This window comes from Larimichthys crocea, chromosome I (assembly GCF_000972845.2).
Source record: "Larimichthys crocea isolate SSNF chromosome I, L_crocea_2.0, whole genome shotgun sequence".
NCBI lineage: Eukaryota > Metazoa > Chordata > Actinopteri > Sciaenidae > Larimichthys > Larimichthys crocea.
This window is the reverse complement of record NC_040011.1, coordinates 10321711-10339231: the sequence shown is the minus strand read 5'-3', so window position 1 is coordinate 10339231 and position 17521 is coordinate 10321711. Positions and strand designations below refer to the sequence as shown.

The window sequence follows — 17521 nt, the reverse complement described above, 5'->3', positions numbered from 1 at the left end:
TGATCTGCCCTGTGGACAAGCTTACGCTGCGTTAAGTGGACAGGCTGCTTATTTAACTTTCACCCATTACTCAGCACCGACCTGAGGCCAAGTGGCCCTGAATTCGGAGGAGTCGCTGATAGGTAAAAGTAGACGAGGACGAGAGGAAGAGAAACTATATCTGCAGTGTTGTTTTAGTGCCGCAGAAACCAATAAACAGCAGAGCTAAACACGACACAGGCACATCCTTTCACTGGGTCAGTCGTCTGCTTATTTAAGCACTGTTGTAACTTCAGAGATGTTGACCAACACTGGTTAAGCTCGCCAAGAGGAGTGACAAGCGTCCAGACTTCTGCTGTTGGTAATAAAAGGGCACCAAGGAGGCAACTCACGCAAAAAGTACACACTAGATGCTCAGATAACAGGCATGTTAGGCTAATCCATCTCCTATTCGTTCCATCTGAGAGGTCCGAGGGCAAAATGTGTCTTATTTTCCACAGAAAACACAAAACGAGTAATATTATACTATCCTCTCATTATGCAGATCTGAAATCCTGGCACACTCATAAAGCCCTACAGATCATTTCAAACCATTACATCACTGCTCTCCGCCAATAAAAGATGAATTCACCTAAAAGGAGAACTTTTAAGATGGAAAACGAGTTGGCACGGGAGTTTGCGGGCACAGCTGAGATTACAGGGGCGAGGCTGTCCTTACCTGTGCACTCGTGCTGCAGGCCCTTCCCGTAGTATCCCTTCTCGCAGATGCAGTCGTACTGTCCGGTGTGCGTGCCGCACTTACAGCTGGCCATCAGGTCGCAGCAGTCCCTGCCTGCTTCGCACAGAGAGGAGCAGCGAGACAGATCTTCCTGGATGTAGCTGCCCGTGGGGAGGTCTGAGGGTGGAAAACAAACACAGCACGGGTTGCCATCAGATGATTTAAAGCGTTTAGTTGTTCCTGGCACAGCTTCACCTGTGTGCAAGGTGCATGAATAAGAGAAAGCAGTCTTTAAGATCTTGACATCATGATGGTGTGATACAGTATACTGGCAGGTTCTGTACAATACGTCATTGAGGCTGAATTAAACAAAGGCTTTCCTGCAGACTTCTGACATCAAGAGATCAGAGAACAAAGTGAACAAACACCTTAACCGCAGAAATAAAAAGCCACGGCGCCCTCGAGCCACACATCCACAACTGATTAAAAGCACACAAACAGTCGTATATCATCTTCTCCCAGCCTAAAAATTGCTCCGAAACACAGTAGCCTCTAACAAAAGCCCATAAATCAGAGCTGAGACAGACATTCTGCAAAATAAATGGATTGGCACTTAAAGCTGGGAGACAAAGACGGAGGCCAACGCTGGCTTTGATGTTGGGTTACAACAAAAACTTTTATTTCTAGAAGTCAACCTGCTTCTTTATTTTCCTTAATTCAGAGAGAGCAGGGAGGCAGAAAGGTCCATAGAGGAAGAAGAAGAGAGACGTCTCTGCTGTATGATTCATGGCCAGTGAAAGTGGCTCAACATGTGGCCCAATGTCTGAAAAAACCTGCGTGAGCTCTGAGGCGTCGGGCAGACTTCAAGACAGATGGGCCGGCGGCTGAGCTGATAGTACGGTGTGTGTTGGCCTTCATTCTCACAGCCTTATCCTTGTGCTGTCTCACTCACTCCTGCACCTACTGTCGAGGAATTCAGACACTGTGTGTGTGTGTGTGAGAGAGAGTTCACATATACAGTCTGCAAGTGCATCGGCATGATTTACAGTGTTTTACACGCTCAGCGTTGTAGTCAACTGTGACACTTTACGGTGATATTTTACATTTTAGAGCCATGACCGAAACCCTCTTTTCACCAAAACGTGGGAAGTCCGCCTTAAGTGTGGGAAGAGGCTCTTACTCGGTCCACTCTGTATGGAAGTGAGGTATAATGGCTGTTGGCAGTACATAACAGAAGAAACCATGTGTGATTTAAGTTGTCAGATTCCATTTGAAATATTATCTGCCTCGTTTTAAGTAAACATTGGACTTTACACAAGGTCGAAACCCCTCGCTTAAGAAATATGGTGACAAGCAAAATGGTGATGATGGGAACGCCGAGGCTTCAAAGAGACCAAGAGTAGCCGCAGTAGCATCAGCTTCCTTTTACCAAAACACAGGGCTGGATGTCTCCTTATGTAAACAAAGCTGGCTAAGTGGGAAAGGCGTGAGATCTCATAAGTCTTTAAAGCTGTGAACTGAGATCAGAAGGATCTAAAAAAGAAAAGCTGTGTAGGCACAACAAATCAGTACAAGCAATCCTCATCTGTCATTCGTACCTTCATGCAGCGCACGACGAGCCAGGGCCTCAAACTCGGCGAAGTTGTGCACCAGGTAGCAGTGCTGGTCCTTGGGCTGGGAGGCCATGTCGTGGAGCTCCCTGATGTTACCCTGCCAGATGCCCAAGGTGAAGATCTCCACACCACGGTCCCTCAGAGCTGCCGCCACCGGCCGAGGGTCCCCGCCGTTCGAGTAGCCATCGGTGATGAGGAAGATGACCTTGGTGGCGTTACCGCGGGAGTGACGGAGGATTTGCTGTCAAAGACGAAAAACATAAGACTTGTTTAGTGCCTGAATTTTCATGATTACAAATCAAACATTTCTTCTTAAACCACTTTTGCTTCAAGTTGGTTAAACTGTGAGAGTTACGTTCAGTTCAGTCGTACAATGAAACAAAAAACAAAGTAAAATCTACAATTAGTTATATTTTAAGTTTAGTTAAATCGGATCATTTCTTGGCAAGGTAAATAAACGGTACTTATATAACGCTTTTCTAGTCTTCCGACCACTCAAAGCACTTTTACACTACATATCTCATTCACCCATTCACACACTGATGGCGCAGCCTTCGGGAGCAAATTGGGGTTCAGTGTCTTGCCCAAGGACACTTCGACATGCAGACTGGAGGAGATCGAACCACCGATTTTCTGATTGGTGGTCGACCCGCTCTACCTCCAAGCCACAGCCGCCCTGCAGTGTCTTCATTCAGCACAAGAGGTGTTCGTAGGACAGAGCCAGGCTAAACGTTACTGGTTCCAGCTTCATATTGAAAGAGCAGATATGACAGTGGTAAGGTTTCCAATATGTCAAACTACTCCTTTAAACCCAGAGAGTCATAAAACAATGAACTTTCAAAGAATAAGAAACACTATGCTAACAGGCGAGACAAAGTTGTGTCTTAGTTAGTGTAGTCATGCTGTTAGTGTTTTGCAAAGGTTGACCATTCAATCGCCTGCCAGCACGTTACCAACACAGCTCCAACTTTAGTGACATGACTAAATTGAATAACGAAGAACGTCACACACAACCACTAAAAACAGCCCTCAATTCTAGGGTTCCTCAAAACCCTACATCAGCAAGACACGGGGCACGGTGGGGAGGAGGGACAGAAAAGAAGGAGAGAGCTCTACAATTGTAATTATTTCTCCTACAGACGACGCAGCTGCTTGCCAGTGGTCTGAAACCACCAGAGAACACTGGGCAACGCAGACCAGGCTGCCGTGTCCGCCCCAGACACCGGCTACAGTTCCCAAACTAACTTTAGCCACCGTTTACAATCCACCACATACAATTAGACCGGACATTAAAGTCAGAGAAACATATCTTTATTTTCTCTAGAGTAAAGAAGAAGAAAAAACAGCAACAGCACCATCTGCTTTGCTGCGGAGGCTAAGCTGACAGTGTGTAGGTTTGTTGTAAGGGTGTTTTAAATGAGGTTTAGAGGTCATGTGGAAAACCCAGGGAACAATGGATGAAAAGAACAAGAAGCTGGAGCGAGAAGGTGGAGAGAAAATAAAAGAAATTGAAGTTGAGGAAGGAGCCAAGATGAAGTCAGTAAGAGAGATATCCACTTACTTCCTGAGAGCTAGAAAGGTCACGGGTATATCATGAAGAATTAGAGAATAGGCGAAACAAAGGATGTGTGTTACAAAGACGCGGATGACTTTTCTGTATTCTGGGGCCAAACTGGACGTAATAGCACGACATGACAGACACGCAAGGGTGTGACTGAAGGAGGAGAAACAGAGCAGGAGAGAAAGTTCTGGTCTTTATTGTCTAATTGGCTAAACTTCAAGCAGCTCTGGCAGGAGCGGCGTAATTACAGAGCCCGTGAAGCGAAGCAGTGAGGGAGGAAGGAGGAGGGTGGAGAGAGAATAGAAGAAGAAGGGAGAGCCTGGTTTCTCTGATCCTCAAAGCTCCGGGGCTTCCTGCTGCTCCGGGTTCCCAGACCCGGGCTGCTCCCAGCTGTCAGTGCACCCCATCAGGCTGCGGCATTAAGGTCCTCACCGCGGCAATATCTGCGTCTGCACACTTGCTGCTCTTCTCTATGTGTCAATATTGCACGTGCGAGTGTTTCGGGGTGTTTTTAGGTCTTTTATTAGGCGTCAGCTCAAAGTGCTTTTGGGCCGCGGCGGTTTCTGCGCTAGCCATGAGTCAGTGGCTGGTGTTAGCAACTGTGGAGATGCCACCAAACGGAGCATACGCATGCATACCCACTAATAATACCCTCCCGAATAGCCTCCACATAGTTTGGGTCAGAGTACTAACATAAAGGCAACCGCAGGAGCCAGTGTGTGGGAAGGGGCTGCCCTTGAGTGTAACTCTCTGCGTGCACCTTACGGCTCGAGGCGTGATGTAAACATAGCATTTAACGAATAAAAACTAATCACGCATGATGCCAACGGTGACAGCAGGGAGGTTAGTGTGTAAAAGTGTAGAGAAGAAGCTCCGGGTGACAGAATCATTATGAATATGATCAGTTCCAGCTGTTTCTCGCTCATTAAAACACATTTTCTCTGATCATTACAACAACAGGGATAAAGCAGTCGCGTGGTAGGAAGAGAGGCATAAAGAAGGAGATTAAAGAAAAAGGGGGGATTTCAGCTTCAGCAGGCATGTCTGAGACGTATCCAACATGCTGTAAAAGAATAATGCTGAGTCGATTATTTACAAGCTTCAATTCTTGAAATGTTAATCTTCCTTAAACCAAGTAAAAAGCTACATAAAACAATGGGTGACAGCATTTTGGTGATCGTCTTGACTGTGTGTGTGTCATCGCTAAAAATAACTGCATTATTAAAACAATCTAATGTATTCCAGAGAAGCCTGAAACTCGAAAGACGTGTCGCCTATTTCAGCTACTCGTCTCTCTTTTCTGTACATGCATCACCTCATGCTATACATTTCTTCAATTACGGACTTGGCAGTCGCTCCAAAGAGGAGATAATAAGCCGGCAGCGATGGGACAGTTGTTTAAGTGTATCTTATTCGGAGCCGTTGATATCTGTCAGAGCAGCGGTGATAGCGCAGGGACCGACAGGCCTGGAGGGATTAGCAGTAAGAGCAAGCAGAGCTATCTCCGCTCCAAAACGCCTCGAACTTTGGCAGGAAGCAACGGAGAGAGAGAGAGAGAGATAAGCGCTCGATGTGTGAAGCTTCTTTTGATACAGTAGAATCATGTTCACGCAGAAAATAGAATACGCAAGAGCATCGTCCAACAACTGACTTGCGATCAGATATAAACTTGAACGGGCTATCAAAACCAGCCACGTGTAATACTCAGATCTCCTGATGAACCTCCAGCATAAATAAAACATATACCAAATAAAAACCTTCAGTCCACTGATGAAAAACCGACGGACTCTCCATCTCCAAACAGATTCTTGCATGATTAGAACTTCAAAAGCAGGCACCTCGTTGCATTTGGCAGAAGACACTAGGAAACCTTTCCACACCTTGAGGGGCTGACAGCGGTGCCAAGGTAGCCCAGCTGTTAATCAAAGGCTTGTATATGCATGGCAGCTATTCTGAATGCTAAATGAGGACCCCCCCCTCCTCATCTCTACCACACTACTGGCCTCCTGTCAGCCCATCCTGTGACTTTGATCAGTGCCCACCTGGCTCTGATCAAAGCTGGTTAACGGTTGGTTTCTTTCTTCATTTGCAACAGTCAATACAGGAGGAGAAAAATATAGAAAGACGTATGAAGTCTTAATTAGGATAGGAGTCAAACGTATACTGCTCTATGCATTTGTGTGGTTCAGCTTCCTCGAGTACACAGCATGTATACGAGGACAAAGTTGCGAGAACACCTTCTGCCTTCAATAAAAATGTAACAATACAATAACTTTTGCACTAAGAGCAGCCGTTTCTTGCAGGAGAATAGTGCTAGATTGTGAATTGTACCTCATCCTGCAGCAGATAACTTAACTCCCGGGTTTCAGGATCAGTTCATTCCAGAGGCTGGTGGTAATGCACCTGGAGCTGACTGCTGACTGCCAACAACGTCCCAAAAAGATTAATGTGCACTTTTAAACTCGCTCACCAAAAACTATCCATAAACAAACACAGACACATGGTTGAATTGTATTTATGGACTATGAGCTCTCACTCACACAGATCACTCAAAAGCCATCACAGCTGGTATCTTCTGTATGATCATATGTGTGTGTTTATGGTCGATAAACTTTAAAATAGTGAATGTTATAAAAGGGGTGCACGTGGTGCTTTTTTGGAGTGCCACATGGAATCTGACTGGTAAAACCCTTTAAACAGGTCGCCACGACGCGTGCTGTTCTGCCAGCTCTCAGTCGTCGCGCTCACTTCTGCTTGTGTAACTGACAGAGAATGAAGAACACGCCGCAGCTTGACAGACAAGTCCGCCCCGTTACTCTCGTATGGTTTTTCACTTTCTTGAGGTCCAACTCCAATATTTGCAGGCATTCCACAGAGTAGATAAAAAATAAGAAATAATAATCATGCACCCTGCATCCGTTCGGAAAGTCTGTCTCCCCATCGGCTCGGAAGTGAGAGCGCTTGTTTTGACAGGCTATCTGCTCTTGGCCTGGGTGGTAAGAATAACAACAATAACTCTGCAGGGGCCCCAACAGAACAACACGCACACACAATTGCAGGCGCTAGCCTCAAATTTGGTTGGATTGAGCAACATCTCAGGGACACATACTTTGGATATCTGAGATCATTAGTTTCCTGGTCAGATCGGCGATATGCCGCGATCTTTTGTGCCACAGACATTTTGTTTTCGTTGCTTGTGTGCTGCACGCTTCGCAGGCTTAGCACAGTTTTCATTATCTGGTAAGAGGCTTCTGACTGGATCCCGTTTTAAAAGGCAAATTAATCCCGAAATGTTTTGACTTGAGAACAGATGTAAAGCACATGTTTTTTTTTCCTTCAGCCGGTCAAGTTTGCTTTCAAACTCCTGATTCCATTTGTTCTTACATTTCTCACATAATGTACGTGCCACATCGTCTCTGCTCCGCTGACTTTATTTCACAAATCTTTCCATGCTCAGTGGGAAGCCACGAGACTGACATGGTGAGCGTAGGGAGATTGGTATCCACGAGGGCCACCCAGGATGCTACGGGCCACACATGTACTGCAAATAATATACTCCTTAAGTTCTTAAAATGAAGTATTAATAATCAATCATACCTTTCAGCCTGTCACTTACTTTTCATGATAGTGTGGTATGTAAATCGGCTTGCAGAGACGTGCATTATGGTCCATCTCATAAATGTCAAGTCATTTTTTTTGGCAAAGTCAGATATCGTTACCTCCTAAAGCAAGTTTTCAAAACTCTCTCATGTTGGTCCATTCATCGCCTGTGATTTAGAGTTGGCTGCCAAGTTGTTTGTGTTCTAACGTGTTTTAAACACTATGCTCATCACTGCACTACGGCAAGAACCTATTATAACTTGCCAGAATAATAAAAGGTGAAGGACTGCTCCCTGTGATGTATTATCTAAAAATGCATGGTATGTTTTGGGAGAAAAGTACGCACAATTATCTCAATTAATCTTAATCCGTCACTTTCCACTTTTCTACTACGGCAGCAAACACAGCTGAATCCACTGTGCTGCTGCCCAGCTGTTTCTCCAAAGAGCACATGTGGCAAATAAAGTGACAGCCACACACAGCCGAGGCTCCCTGTCAGGATGACACTCCGCAGAAACGTCACAAGAAGTAATAAACCAGACAGTCGACAGCGTGTGCTTATTAACTCCTGTCCATTGTCAACGCTGACTGGAAGTGACATGGCAACAGATACTTCCAAGTGTTGCTCCAAAGTATATGTCATGTCTTATGACGGATAAAACCTCTACAAATGAGGTGTGTGTGAGCATTTATACGAGATGTATGTACTACTACAAGTCCCATGATTCTCCTTTTAAGGATATTTTTGTATTCTATAACCACAAGCATAAAGGGAGCTCCACAGGGCAATCATATGGAAACACTGATACACTTCTGACCTTTTCATTTTTATCATATATTCCAAATATAGGTATCTAGGTCTCAGAAAGCAGCGCAATATTTTAAGAGACAATCTCTCATCAATCACTGTGCTTAAAGTGGAGGTTCCCCAAAACCACAGGAGTTGTTTTTGAAGTCACACAGAGACTACATAGATAATTGTTAACCTGTCTGGGGGTATAGTTGGCAAAAATCTTAGGGATGGAAAATGATTCCTAGAAGAGGAGAGCCATTACAGGAAAATGCTCCCAATTTGGCAACCACTTACTTACTTACCACTACCTAATGATTTAAAAGTCCTCTGAGTGTGTAATACAGATTTGTAAGCAGCCAGTGGCATTTGAAGGGCTGAAGAAGAGAGTGTGGACAGTCAGTTAATTGCCAGAGACGGTAGGCTGGACCCGGGCTGTGTGTGTGTTAGCTTGACGGCTTCTGTCACAACACCATTCATCAAACTCAACAGCTCAACCGGGAAGGAGGAGAGGAGGAGGAGGCGAAGGAGGAGGGAGCGCGGGGAGAAAGAGAGAAGCTAATTCCACAATCAGATGCCAAGGGGAAAGGCTATCTTGGCTGGCAAATGAGAAACTCATTCAATTACCACCCCCCCGCTGCTCTCTGCGTTGCGCTGGCGGAACCAAGCACCGAGAGAAACATTTTAGGCACTGACCGTGTTCCAATTGGACACAGGATTCTGGGTAATTGGACGAGGAAAGCCGGTTTGATTGAGTGGGAGGAAGAATAACAAGATTCAGACAAGAGTGCCAGTTGGATGGCGGCGGGGTCAGGCTGGCTTGGCAATCCGCCTCATGTTATGGGTTATTTATATATTTATCATGTTTTGTTTTCTATATTCACAACATGTGTTTGACGTTTGTTTCTCTCTGCGTGCCTGTATATGGTATATGGGAAATGTTTCAGGCGTATACTGTGTGTGTCTTTTTAAGGAAGTCCTACTATTGCGTATCTGACCTCATCTGTTTTGTTTTTGTGGGCACTTAAACTCTGAATGTTCTCCAACTGGTTTGCACAATATGTCACATATTGCTGAGTGCGTGGTGCACGGTTACTGGCTAATTTCATCATCGTATGTTTTTTTAATCAGATGGAAACCAGTGTGCTTAATACGTTGCACATGTATTAGGTTTGATAAACTTCAGATCACATTAGCTGCTATTGCTGCAGGAGTAGCCCAATTTCATCAGATTAAACTAGGAAAATATCCACCCTCATTTTATTTCATTCTCAGTCATCATCAATCTTCAATGTCCAGGAGTTATTCTGTAATTTAGTCCTGTGATTCATGTGTTTGTGCTTTAGTTTGGATGTTGTCCAGGTCGAGCAAGCGGAAAGCTAGCAAGAAAAATATTGTTGCTTTTAGATTGACGCCAAAGTAGGTGGTAAGAGTGATAATATAGACAGAACTTCCAACGATGGACTGATACCTGTATGATGAACAGCATCAATGGTACTAAACGTTGATATTTTTGACTACTAGACAGTTTCCTGCCACTCAGCTGTGTTGTGCCTCTGTTGGAAATGACCTAAAACTCTGCTTTCAACAAAATTACGTTAAGGAGTGGAAGAAATCCCACGAGTTATGTAATATTTGCGACATTTCATGAGATCACTACCTCACTACCCGAGCACAGAGCGAGCAGCCACAGCATCATCTCTAAGGCCGTGCTTTGATTTTTTGAAATAAACAAAGGCAACAGTGTGGTGGAGCGCGATGCTTTTCTTGACTCCAGACTGGCGTGTTGAAAGTTCTTATACGCAGGGAACGATTTGGGGACTGTCGCTGGCTTAAAGCATCCATGAAAATGTATCCCATCTCATCCAGACTTAGCTCCGACCACACTGTGGAGACAGGCACAGCATTTTCCTTTGTTATGTTGACTGTTGTTGCTGTAGTTGCATTTCTTCCTCATGTTCCCCTTCTTTCTTCTCCTGAGGGGTTTATTTGTCTTGGCACAAGCTGTAGTTGGGAGATTTTGTCTAATAGAGCAGGGAATTGGTGCAACGTCAGTGTTTGTAGTACAGATGCACAGAGAAGTTTCAATTTATTGATTCTCCTTGTTTGTTCTGGACGCGGCCCTCGTTGGTGGGATAAATCATATTAGTCCTCATAACATCAAGAGGAAGCACGCGCTGGCAGGTCATTTGAAGACGAGGGCATATTTCGGGAATTACTGCTTGGGGGAGATCGTATCGACTCAGCCTGAGTTGCCGTGCATTTCTTAACCTCGTCATAAATCATGAGAACTGTAGAACATGTGATGATTTTGCACACACTTGTTCTCTCCAAGAGTATAAATATGCTGTTGCTGGGAAACACCTGCATTATGTAAGAGTTTGGATAAAACTTTTCATTAAAATGGATTATATTTGTACGCTTTTGTTCACTGAAAATGAGTTAGGTGATCTGTATCAGGTCCTTGAGGTCCTTTTTTTTTGCCAATGTGCAACGTCAAACTAGAACTGATTAAAGTGGAGGCCAATGCATATTCGTCTCTATATTTGGGTAACTACTTGGAACAGGGTTTCTTACTGAGGCTGAAAACCCAACTAATAGCTCCAGAAAGTGAAATCTTGCACAATTAGAGCTGGAGAATGTGAAAAAAAAGCACATAAAAAGCACACAAACAGAGACAACAGGATGTAGACATACTTGCGGTTTCATATACATGTACCAATTACCTACTTATAGTCATTCACACAAACAGAGACATACAGTCAGACAAACACGTACTCACTCAGTCACCAAAGAAAACAACCCAGTGGAATCTGGCACTCTCAAACTCTAACCTCAACATAGCAAGTGGTTTACTAATAGACCTACACGCCTTAGCCCATAAAAACATGTTATTTAGTTTGCCACTACTGGCTCTTTGAAATACTTTTGGTTACTTCAGGTGCCAATGTATGATGCTTTTGGTTAATCCTAATCTCAAGATGCCAAAGTAAATCCATATGCTTAAAGTATTTGTGTGATTTGTGTCTTTAATCACAACGCTGTGGACTTTGAGACTGTTTCGTGTGCACGGTGCAGCGTTTCACGAGGCATGCGATGTGATTTGTAGTAACGAAAAGTTCGAGTTCACTCATCACACGCGGTTTTATCCCTTTATTGAAAATCCATGTTCGACACTCAACATTAAAGGCCGACAGGCGCAACAACATGGCAGATATTATTTGTTCATTTTAGCGGTTGAATAATGAGACACAGTAGTGCCAAAGATTTTCTTGTCGTTACTTCATTTAAGCATCGTGTTTCCTGACCTGGAATCGAGCAGCTGGTTCATTTAAGGTTCATTTAGTTGATATTCTGCAGCTTTCGATCAAATCGAAATTATTGTGTAATTATTTTATTATTGTTTGTTAACTATGCAGAGACCTTAAAGTGCCCCAATACATGAAATACATACATGATTTTGACATTGACATAAGAACTAACTGAGGATATTTGCGTGAGACGTTCAAAAGCTCTGAACTGCTACTAAATGGACTTTGTGGTGAGACGTTTTCCGACTGTTTCCAAGGTCACGAATCAACTTTCAATCCCATTTTGAATTAACACGGACGAGAACTCCTCAAAGTGCTCAGAAAAAAATGTAAACATCAACACTTTCAACAATTATCAGCTCTCCAATATCAATATCGGAACCGGCCTCAAAAATCCAGCATCAGTTCAGTTCTATTTGAATACACAGAAAAAAGTTTCATCCAAAAAATATGTGCCAACCTACTTTTAAAAAGAACCATGGTTTCCACAGCATGGTGGCCTAGTGGAAACACACTTTTTCCAGTGAGATCAAGAAACCACTGTTTTCTAATGATTTTCATAGTTGATCATGGCATTTGAACACAGGCCACTGAAGCTGCTGACAGTCAGTTCCTGTCCTTGCTGACGCCTCCCTGCCCTTTGACCCCACCGACAGAGTATTATTCTTCAAAGCCTCCTCACCGCTCCTTTCTGAATATCCCTCCGTACTTCTTCACCTCGACACCCCCGGCCCCCTCCCTTCGCCTTTCATTTATCGCGTTCACACACTCTCCCATAGAGCTCCATGAGGCTGGTGTCAGCGGCACCTATCAATCGCTGAGCAGTATTTTAAGTAAGAGGAATCTGTATAGGTGTGTGCATGTTTGTGTAAATACACACTCAGTGGAAAGAACAGAGTGTGAGGTTAAGAGAGTGAGCTTGATGTGCGTAGGAAAGTGTGTGTCCACAGCCATATGTGTGCGTAGGTGTGTGCAACTGACTGACCAGAGAGTGTAAAGCTGTAGACACTTTATTTTGCATCCAACAGTGAGGCTGATTTTAAGCAACTTTTGGTCATGTTGCCAAACTAAAACGCAAATCGGACACATTTCCAATTAAAGGAGCAGTGTGTAGGAATTAGTGGCATCTAGCGGTATAGTTTCTGATTGCAAACCCCTCATTTCACCCTCTCTGATGGAACGCAACAAACACAACTTAGAGCCAGTGTTTAGTTTGTCTGTTCTGGGCTACTGTAGAAACATGGTGGTTCAACATGGAGAACTTTACGGGAGGAGGACGTTTTTGGATATAAAAAGCTCATTCTAAGGTCATTATATACTAAAGGCTAAAGTCCACCAGGAGCTAATCGCAGTTTCTATTTTTGATGGAGGCCGTGAGCGTCAGAAATACCGCGAGACACAGAAATGGCAAAGAGAATCCGGTCGATCTTCAAAATAAAACACCCTGTGCAAACTTCTACTCGTAAAAAACGGCCAAAAGGGAAATATTTTTGCATATTTACATATTCAAAAGCATATTTAAAAGCACGCAAACCGAGGAAAATCCGAGCAAGTTAACTTGACGAAGGCGGGTGAATTCTAGTTACATATTCTGTAAATACAGCCCTTTAGGTCTTACACACTGGACCTTTAAATTAGGTTGTAATTGGCTAATCATTGGCCTTTTTCACAGCCAATACGATAGCGGGAAGAGCACAGGTGTGATTAATAACCTTAATTAAAGCTGCATTCCCTTTGTGCATCATTATCATCATTAATGTCATTATTCACACATGTGATTTTCCTGCCATGACAAGTCAAAATCTGTGTGAAACTTGGGTTGGGTGTCTTCGTTTTTTTTCAGGGGTTGAGACAGATCTAATGTTGTGGTCAAGGACAGCTTTTTCCACTGTTCGAGACACAGCCAATCAGAGCTTTGTATGTGGGAACATCATCGTCTTGTACCAGAGCCATAAATCTGACCCAGGGAAAAATGTTGACAGGCGTGGATAAAATTAATGCTGCGTGACATGTTTCCTTGATCTACACGACAACTGCTCCTCGCAACCACTACTGCAGAAAATTCTTACTTTTTCCAAAGAGTATCTTTGAAGTCCGAGGATGGATGCGTAAACGAGAGATTGAGTGTCTGTGTGTGATTCATGTTTGCCCACTGGGGGCTGAAGTGGTGAAATCCGCCCTTGTAAGCTAACAGCAGCTCCTGGAGACTCCCCACTTTGTAGATGTGATCTTTATGACAGGACTTGCACTCTTTCTCTCTGCAGCCACTAAATTACAAAAACACGTCTCAGGGGAACAATTAACACGCAACTACCATGCAGAAAATGACACGGTGACCGATGGTGTAGGGCCGATGCGGAAATGTATGTAATTACATTTGTGTTCGTTGAGGGGTTTTACTGACATCTGTGTTTTACGGAGCTGAGCAGAGTACAGATTGTTCCCTGCTCCAATTTCCCATTTTTCTAGAAGTAGTGAAAAAAGGTGCAGAGGATAATTATGACTAAAGTGTTGCAAGTAGCAAGAGAATAATTTCTTTTGGGCCTGCGATGAAAGACGGAGAAGTGGTGTGTGGTGATTTCCCCTCTGGCAAAGTATCTCATTCCTGGTGCATGCACCAGGAGAAAATTGGAGAACAAGAATGAGAAACACCTTGTGAAGAAAAAAAAACACAAGTTTGCCATTTCCTCTTCCTCGCTCACATTCATTCATAGCATGAATCAAACTTTCACACGTACAGTAAAGGCACTCAAGGATGTCGTAAAAGTGATTTCGGAGGATTCACAACCGCAGAGCCTCGATCGTTGCCACTGAGGATTTGGCTGAGCGATTGTGCCTGATCTGGGTGTGTCTTCTATCTGAAAGCATACAGATAAACCGTTGTTCTCTGGTTTAGATAGGAATGTAGAGACGGCACAAGCAACAAAGTCAGGGGATTAAAAAGCAAGAGTTTTTTATCCTTTGCATGCAGGGACACACACCTGTTAACTACTGATGCATCCGTTCGAGATACTGGATTGGTCATAAAACATCTTGGGTATCAGCCATTAAAAAGGAATATTGGTGTATGGACTACCGTACCTTACACAAGACTGATCCAAACAGTTTTGTTAGTTAGGAAGGACTTGGACAAAGCCCTGACTTTACATATCAGACTGACAGCATTATATATAAACACACACTCCTTGTTGCTTCCACTGGCCTTAATCACCTCATTTTCAATCTCTAACTCTTTCTCTAACTGGAGTCGCTGGTTTTGGCCGGAGCGAAGCCCAGTCATTTTACCGCAGCAGCTTTAGCCCCAAGGCCAAGTGGGACATTCTCCACGGCATCCAAACCAGCACATACTCTATACCACTGATGTCTACCAGCATACCCCTCCAGGCAGGAACATTAGGCGTGACTCAAGAGGGAGAAGCAGAGGCAAAGTGCAAACAGAAAAAAATGTGAGAGAGAGAGAGAGAGAGGAAGGAAGGGAGATGGACATATCACCTGGTACTGGGGAAAACCGAGACGGTGAAAAACAGACAGTGTGATTCAAACAGCAGCCGAGAAGACAGCGACTACAGACTCAGCAGCTTTTGCAGAAGCCAAATACTTTATTAGCAATAACTGCGGTAATTTATAACCTTTCAGCGAAGTCTAAAACAACTCAACAAAGACTGATCCAGGGTGATTTTTCACTGTACAATTCTAAAATAGACAGAAAAACCTTTGAAACCGTCTCATTTTCTATGGACACGCATACGTATGGATGCACACGTGCAAATACATTCAGCTGCTGCCAGCTCCTTCAGGATCTATCCGACATGCATGAGTTCGCTCAACATGGAGTTTTCAGCACTTAGCTAATGAATGTACAGCATGTATGTGCGTGTGTAAAGTGCACTAAACAGGGAAATATTAGGTTGTACTATGTGAAATCCAGTGAGACAAGCTTGTTTTCCAAACTGTCCTTCAAATCAACAGACCTTAGGTTTTCCTGAATTTGTGTTGGACTCATAGGGGTTCATGATGTGGTGAGATTGCCAATCTTTTAAAATAAGATCTAAAGAAGTCGAGGAGAGATAGGTGAAGAGAGAAGGTGGTTGAAGGAAGTCACGTTGCCAAGTCAAAGGCTGCTGTAGTGAATATAGATGAGATCAGGAAGTTTGGAGAGTTGTTGAGGAAACCAGTGACCTTGGATTGGGCTACAAAAGTCTGCTGTCAGAATCGAAGTGTTTTGTTCCAAATGAGATATCCAGCTTCGGAAAATCTATTACAAAATGGTTCAAAACAACAAGACTGAAACAAATTGTGGTGCTGTATATCAGCACTTGCTCCACTTAATCCCAAGGTTGACGAAATGGAACATCCACAGACAAGATAATCTGGATTTTTAATTACTTCTGTAATAGATGGTAAGTAATTAAGGATACTAGTGTCTATCTGGGAAGATAAACCGACTGCAGCATTCCTAACAGCTGAGACTATTTCTAAAAGATCTTTGTAGGCACTCAGTGTTCTGACATATTTGGGCTACATTCAGTCTCTTATTGGCCTTTCTGCAAGCTGCAGATGGATCCGACGCCATGAACTCAGCTGACCTCTCAGCCTGCATATCTCTTCCCTACCTGACTGTCTGTCAACACCTCTCCACAGATATGTGACAGTGAGGGAATTCAAAGGCTCCTGAGTTATCAACAGATGGTGACAGCTGCCGGAGAACAGAGGGATCAGTTGAAACACTGATCTGATATGAATCCAATTATTCTAAAAGAGGTCAAAAATCGGTTCAAGAGGCATTCGTGCTTTGCATCTTAACTGCATCTGATGTCGGTTGCATCAAGACAGCTTGCTGCTTGTATGAGATAATGGTGAATGAGGAGCCCTCGGGGTCCTTCTAGACGTTCAGAGGTCGGAAAGTAGGCCCCCGTTTCTGGAAAATGTTCGGTATCCATTTCAGAGAGGAGGGCAAGGGTGAGAAGAGTGTGACGAGAAAAGGAACAAGAGTGCACAGGCCACTATTAAGTAACAAAGGCAAACATTGTCTGTATAATCAGTGGAGCAGCGTGCAGACCACTCTGCAGAGGACAGACTGTATGCTTTTTGAAGTCATGGATGCTTCATTATCCGAGCATTTCTTTTTAATTTTGTTGGCCACTTGGAGTCAAGTTATGAACACATCACCTTTCAAGTTGAAAGTTATGGTTCAACAGTATCATTCATTTGGAGCTGTGATGTTTCAAGGTGAACCGGTGAATGGAAGTCCAATATTCACAATCTTCTAGCTGTTTTTGGTGGTTCCTGACCATGACAACTTTACTGAGGCTAAATGTTTATATGACTCACCAGTTCAGATCATATTCAGGTTTAAAGTTATGCAGAATTAAAAGCATGGCTGCTTCGATGGACAAGTGGTTTGCTGGTTTCATCAACCATGCACCACATCTTTGCCTTTTTTGGGGTTAGCCAGGAACTGGCAAAGGCAGAAATGCCAAAATGGCACCACAAGACTAAGTTCATTTTTATCTTTTATTATTTGTCTTTGCTCTTGGCCAACAAATACACTAAAAACCCTTGTGACAGCTCTGTGACCATTCAGTAGGAATGGCGTAGCGGTTGCTACTAGCAACCGAATATTTAATTGAAACCAACTGCTGGTGGTTAAATAATAACTTATAAATTACCACACAATAATCATTGTGTGGTATGAAAATGTCAAAAAAAATAGAGGAGAATCCTCATCACCATCTCCCGGAGCCTGAGGTGACATCATCAAATAGCTTTCAAACCTAAAGAAATTGAATTTTCTACCATATAAAAAAAAAAAACAGACAAAAGCAGCACAACTGAATAGCCTGAGAAATGATTTCATCAAAATGTTTTGGCGTGAGCAGTCAAAGTAAAAGACAAATGACTTCAAAGCCTCTTCTACTCCAAAAATAAGTATTAATGATGACAATACTG

General features: G+C 43.5%; 1 protein-coding gene across 5 annotated transcripts in view; it reads right to left on the bottom strand.

The window, feature by feature from the left end:
* svep1 (sushi, von Willebrand factor type A, EGF and pentraxin domain containing 1) overlaps positions 1-17521 on the bottom strand; it is an 83680-nt gene that overhangs the window by 54852 nt on the left and 11307 nt on the right. For all 5 annotated transcript variants that reach the window (XM_027287005.1, XM_027287003.1, XM_027286996.1 and 2 more), the window contains 2 exons: positions 2296-2551; positions 698-874 (listed from right to left, as the gene is read on the bottom strand). In XM_027287005.1, coding sequence (XP_027142806.1) covers positions 698-874; positions 2296-2383 — 265 coding nt within the window. In that variant the 5' untranslated portion in view covers positions 2384-2551. The remainder of the gene's footprint in view (positions 1-697; positions 875-2295; positions 2552-17521) is intronic.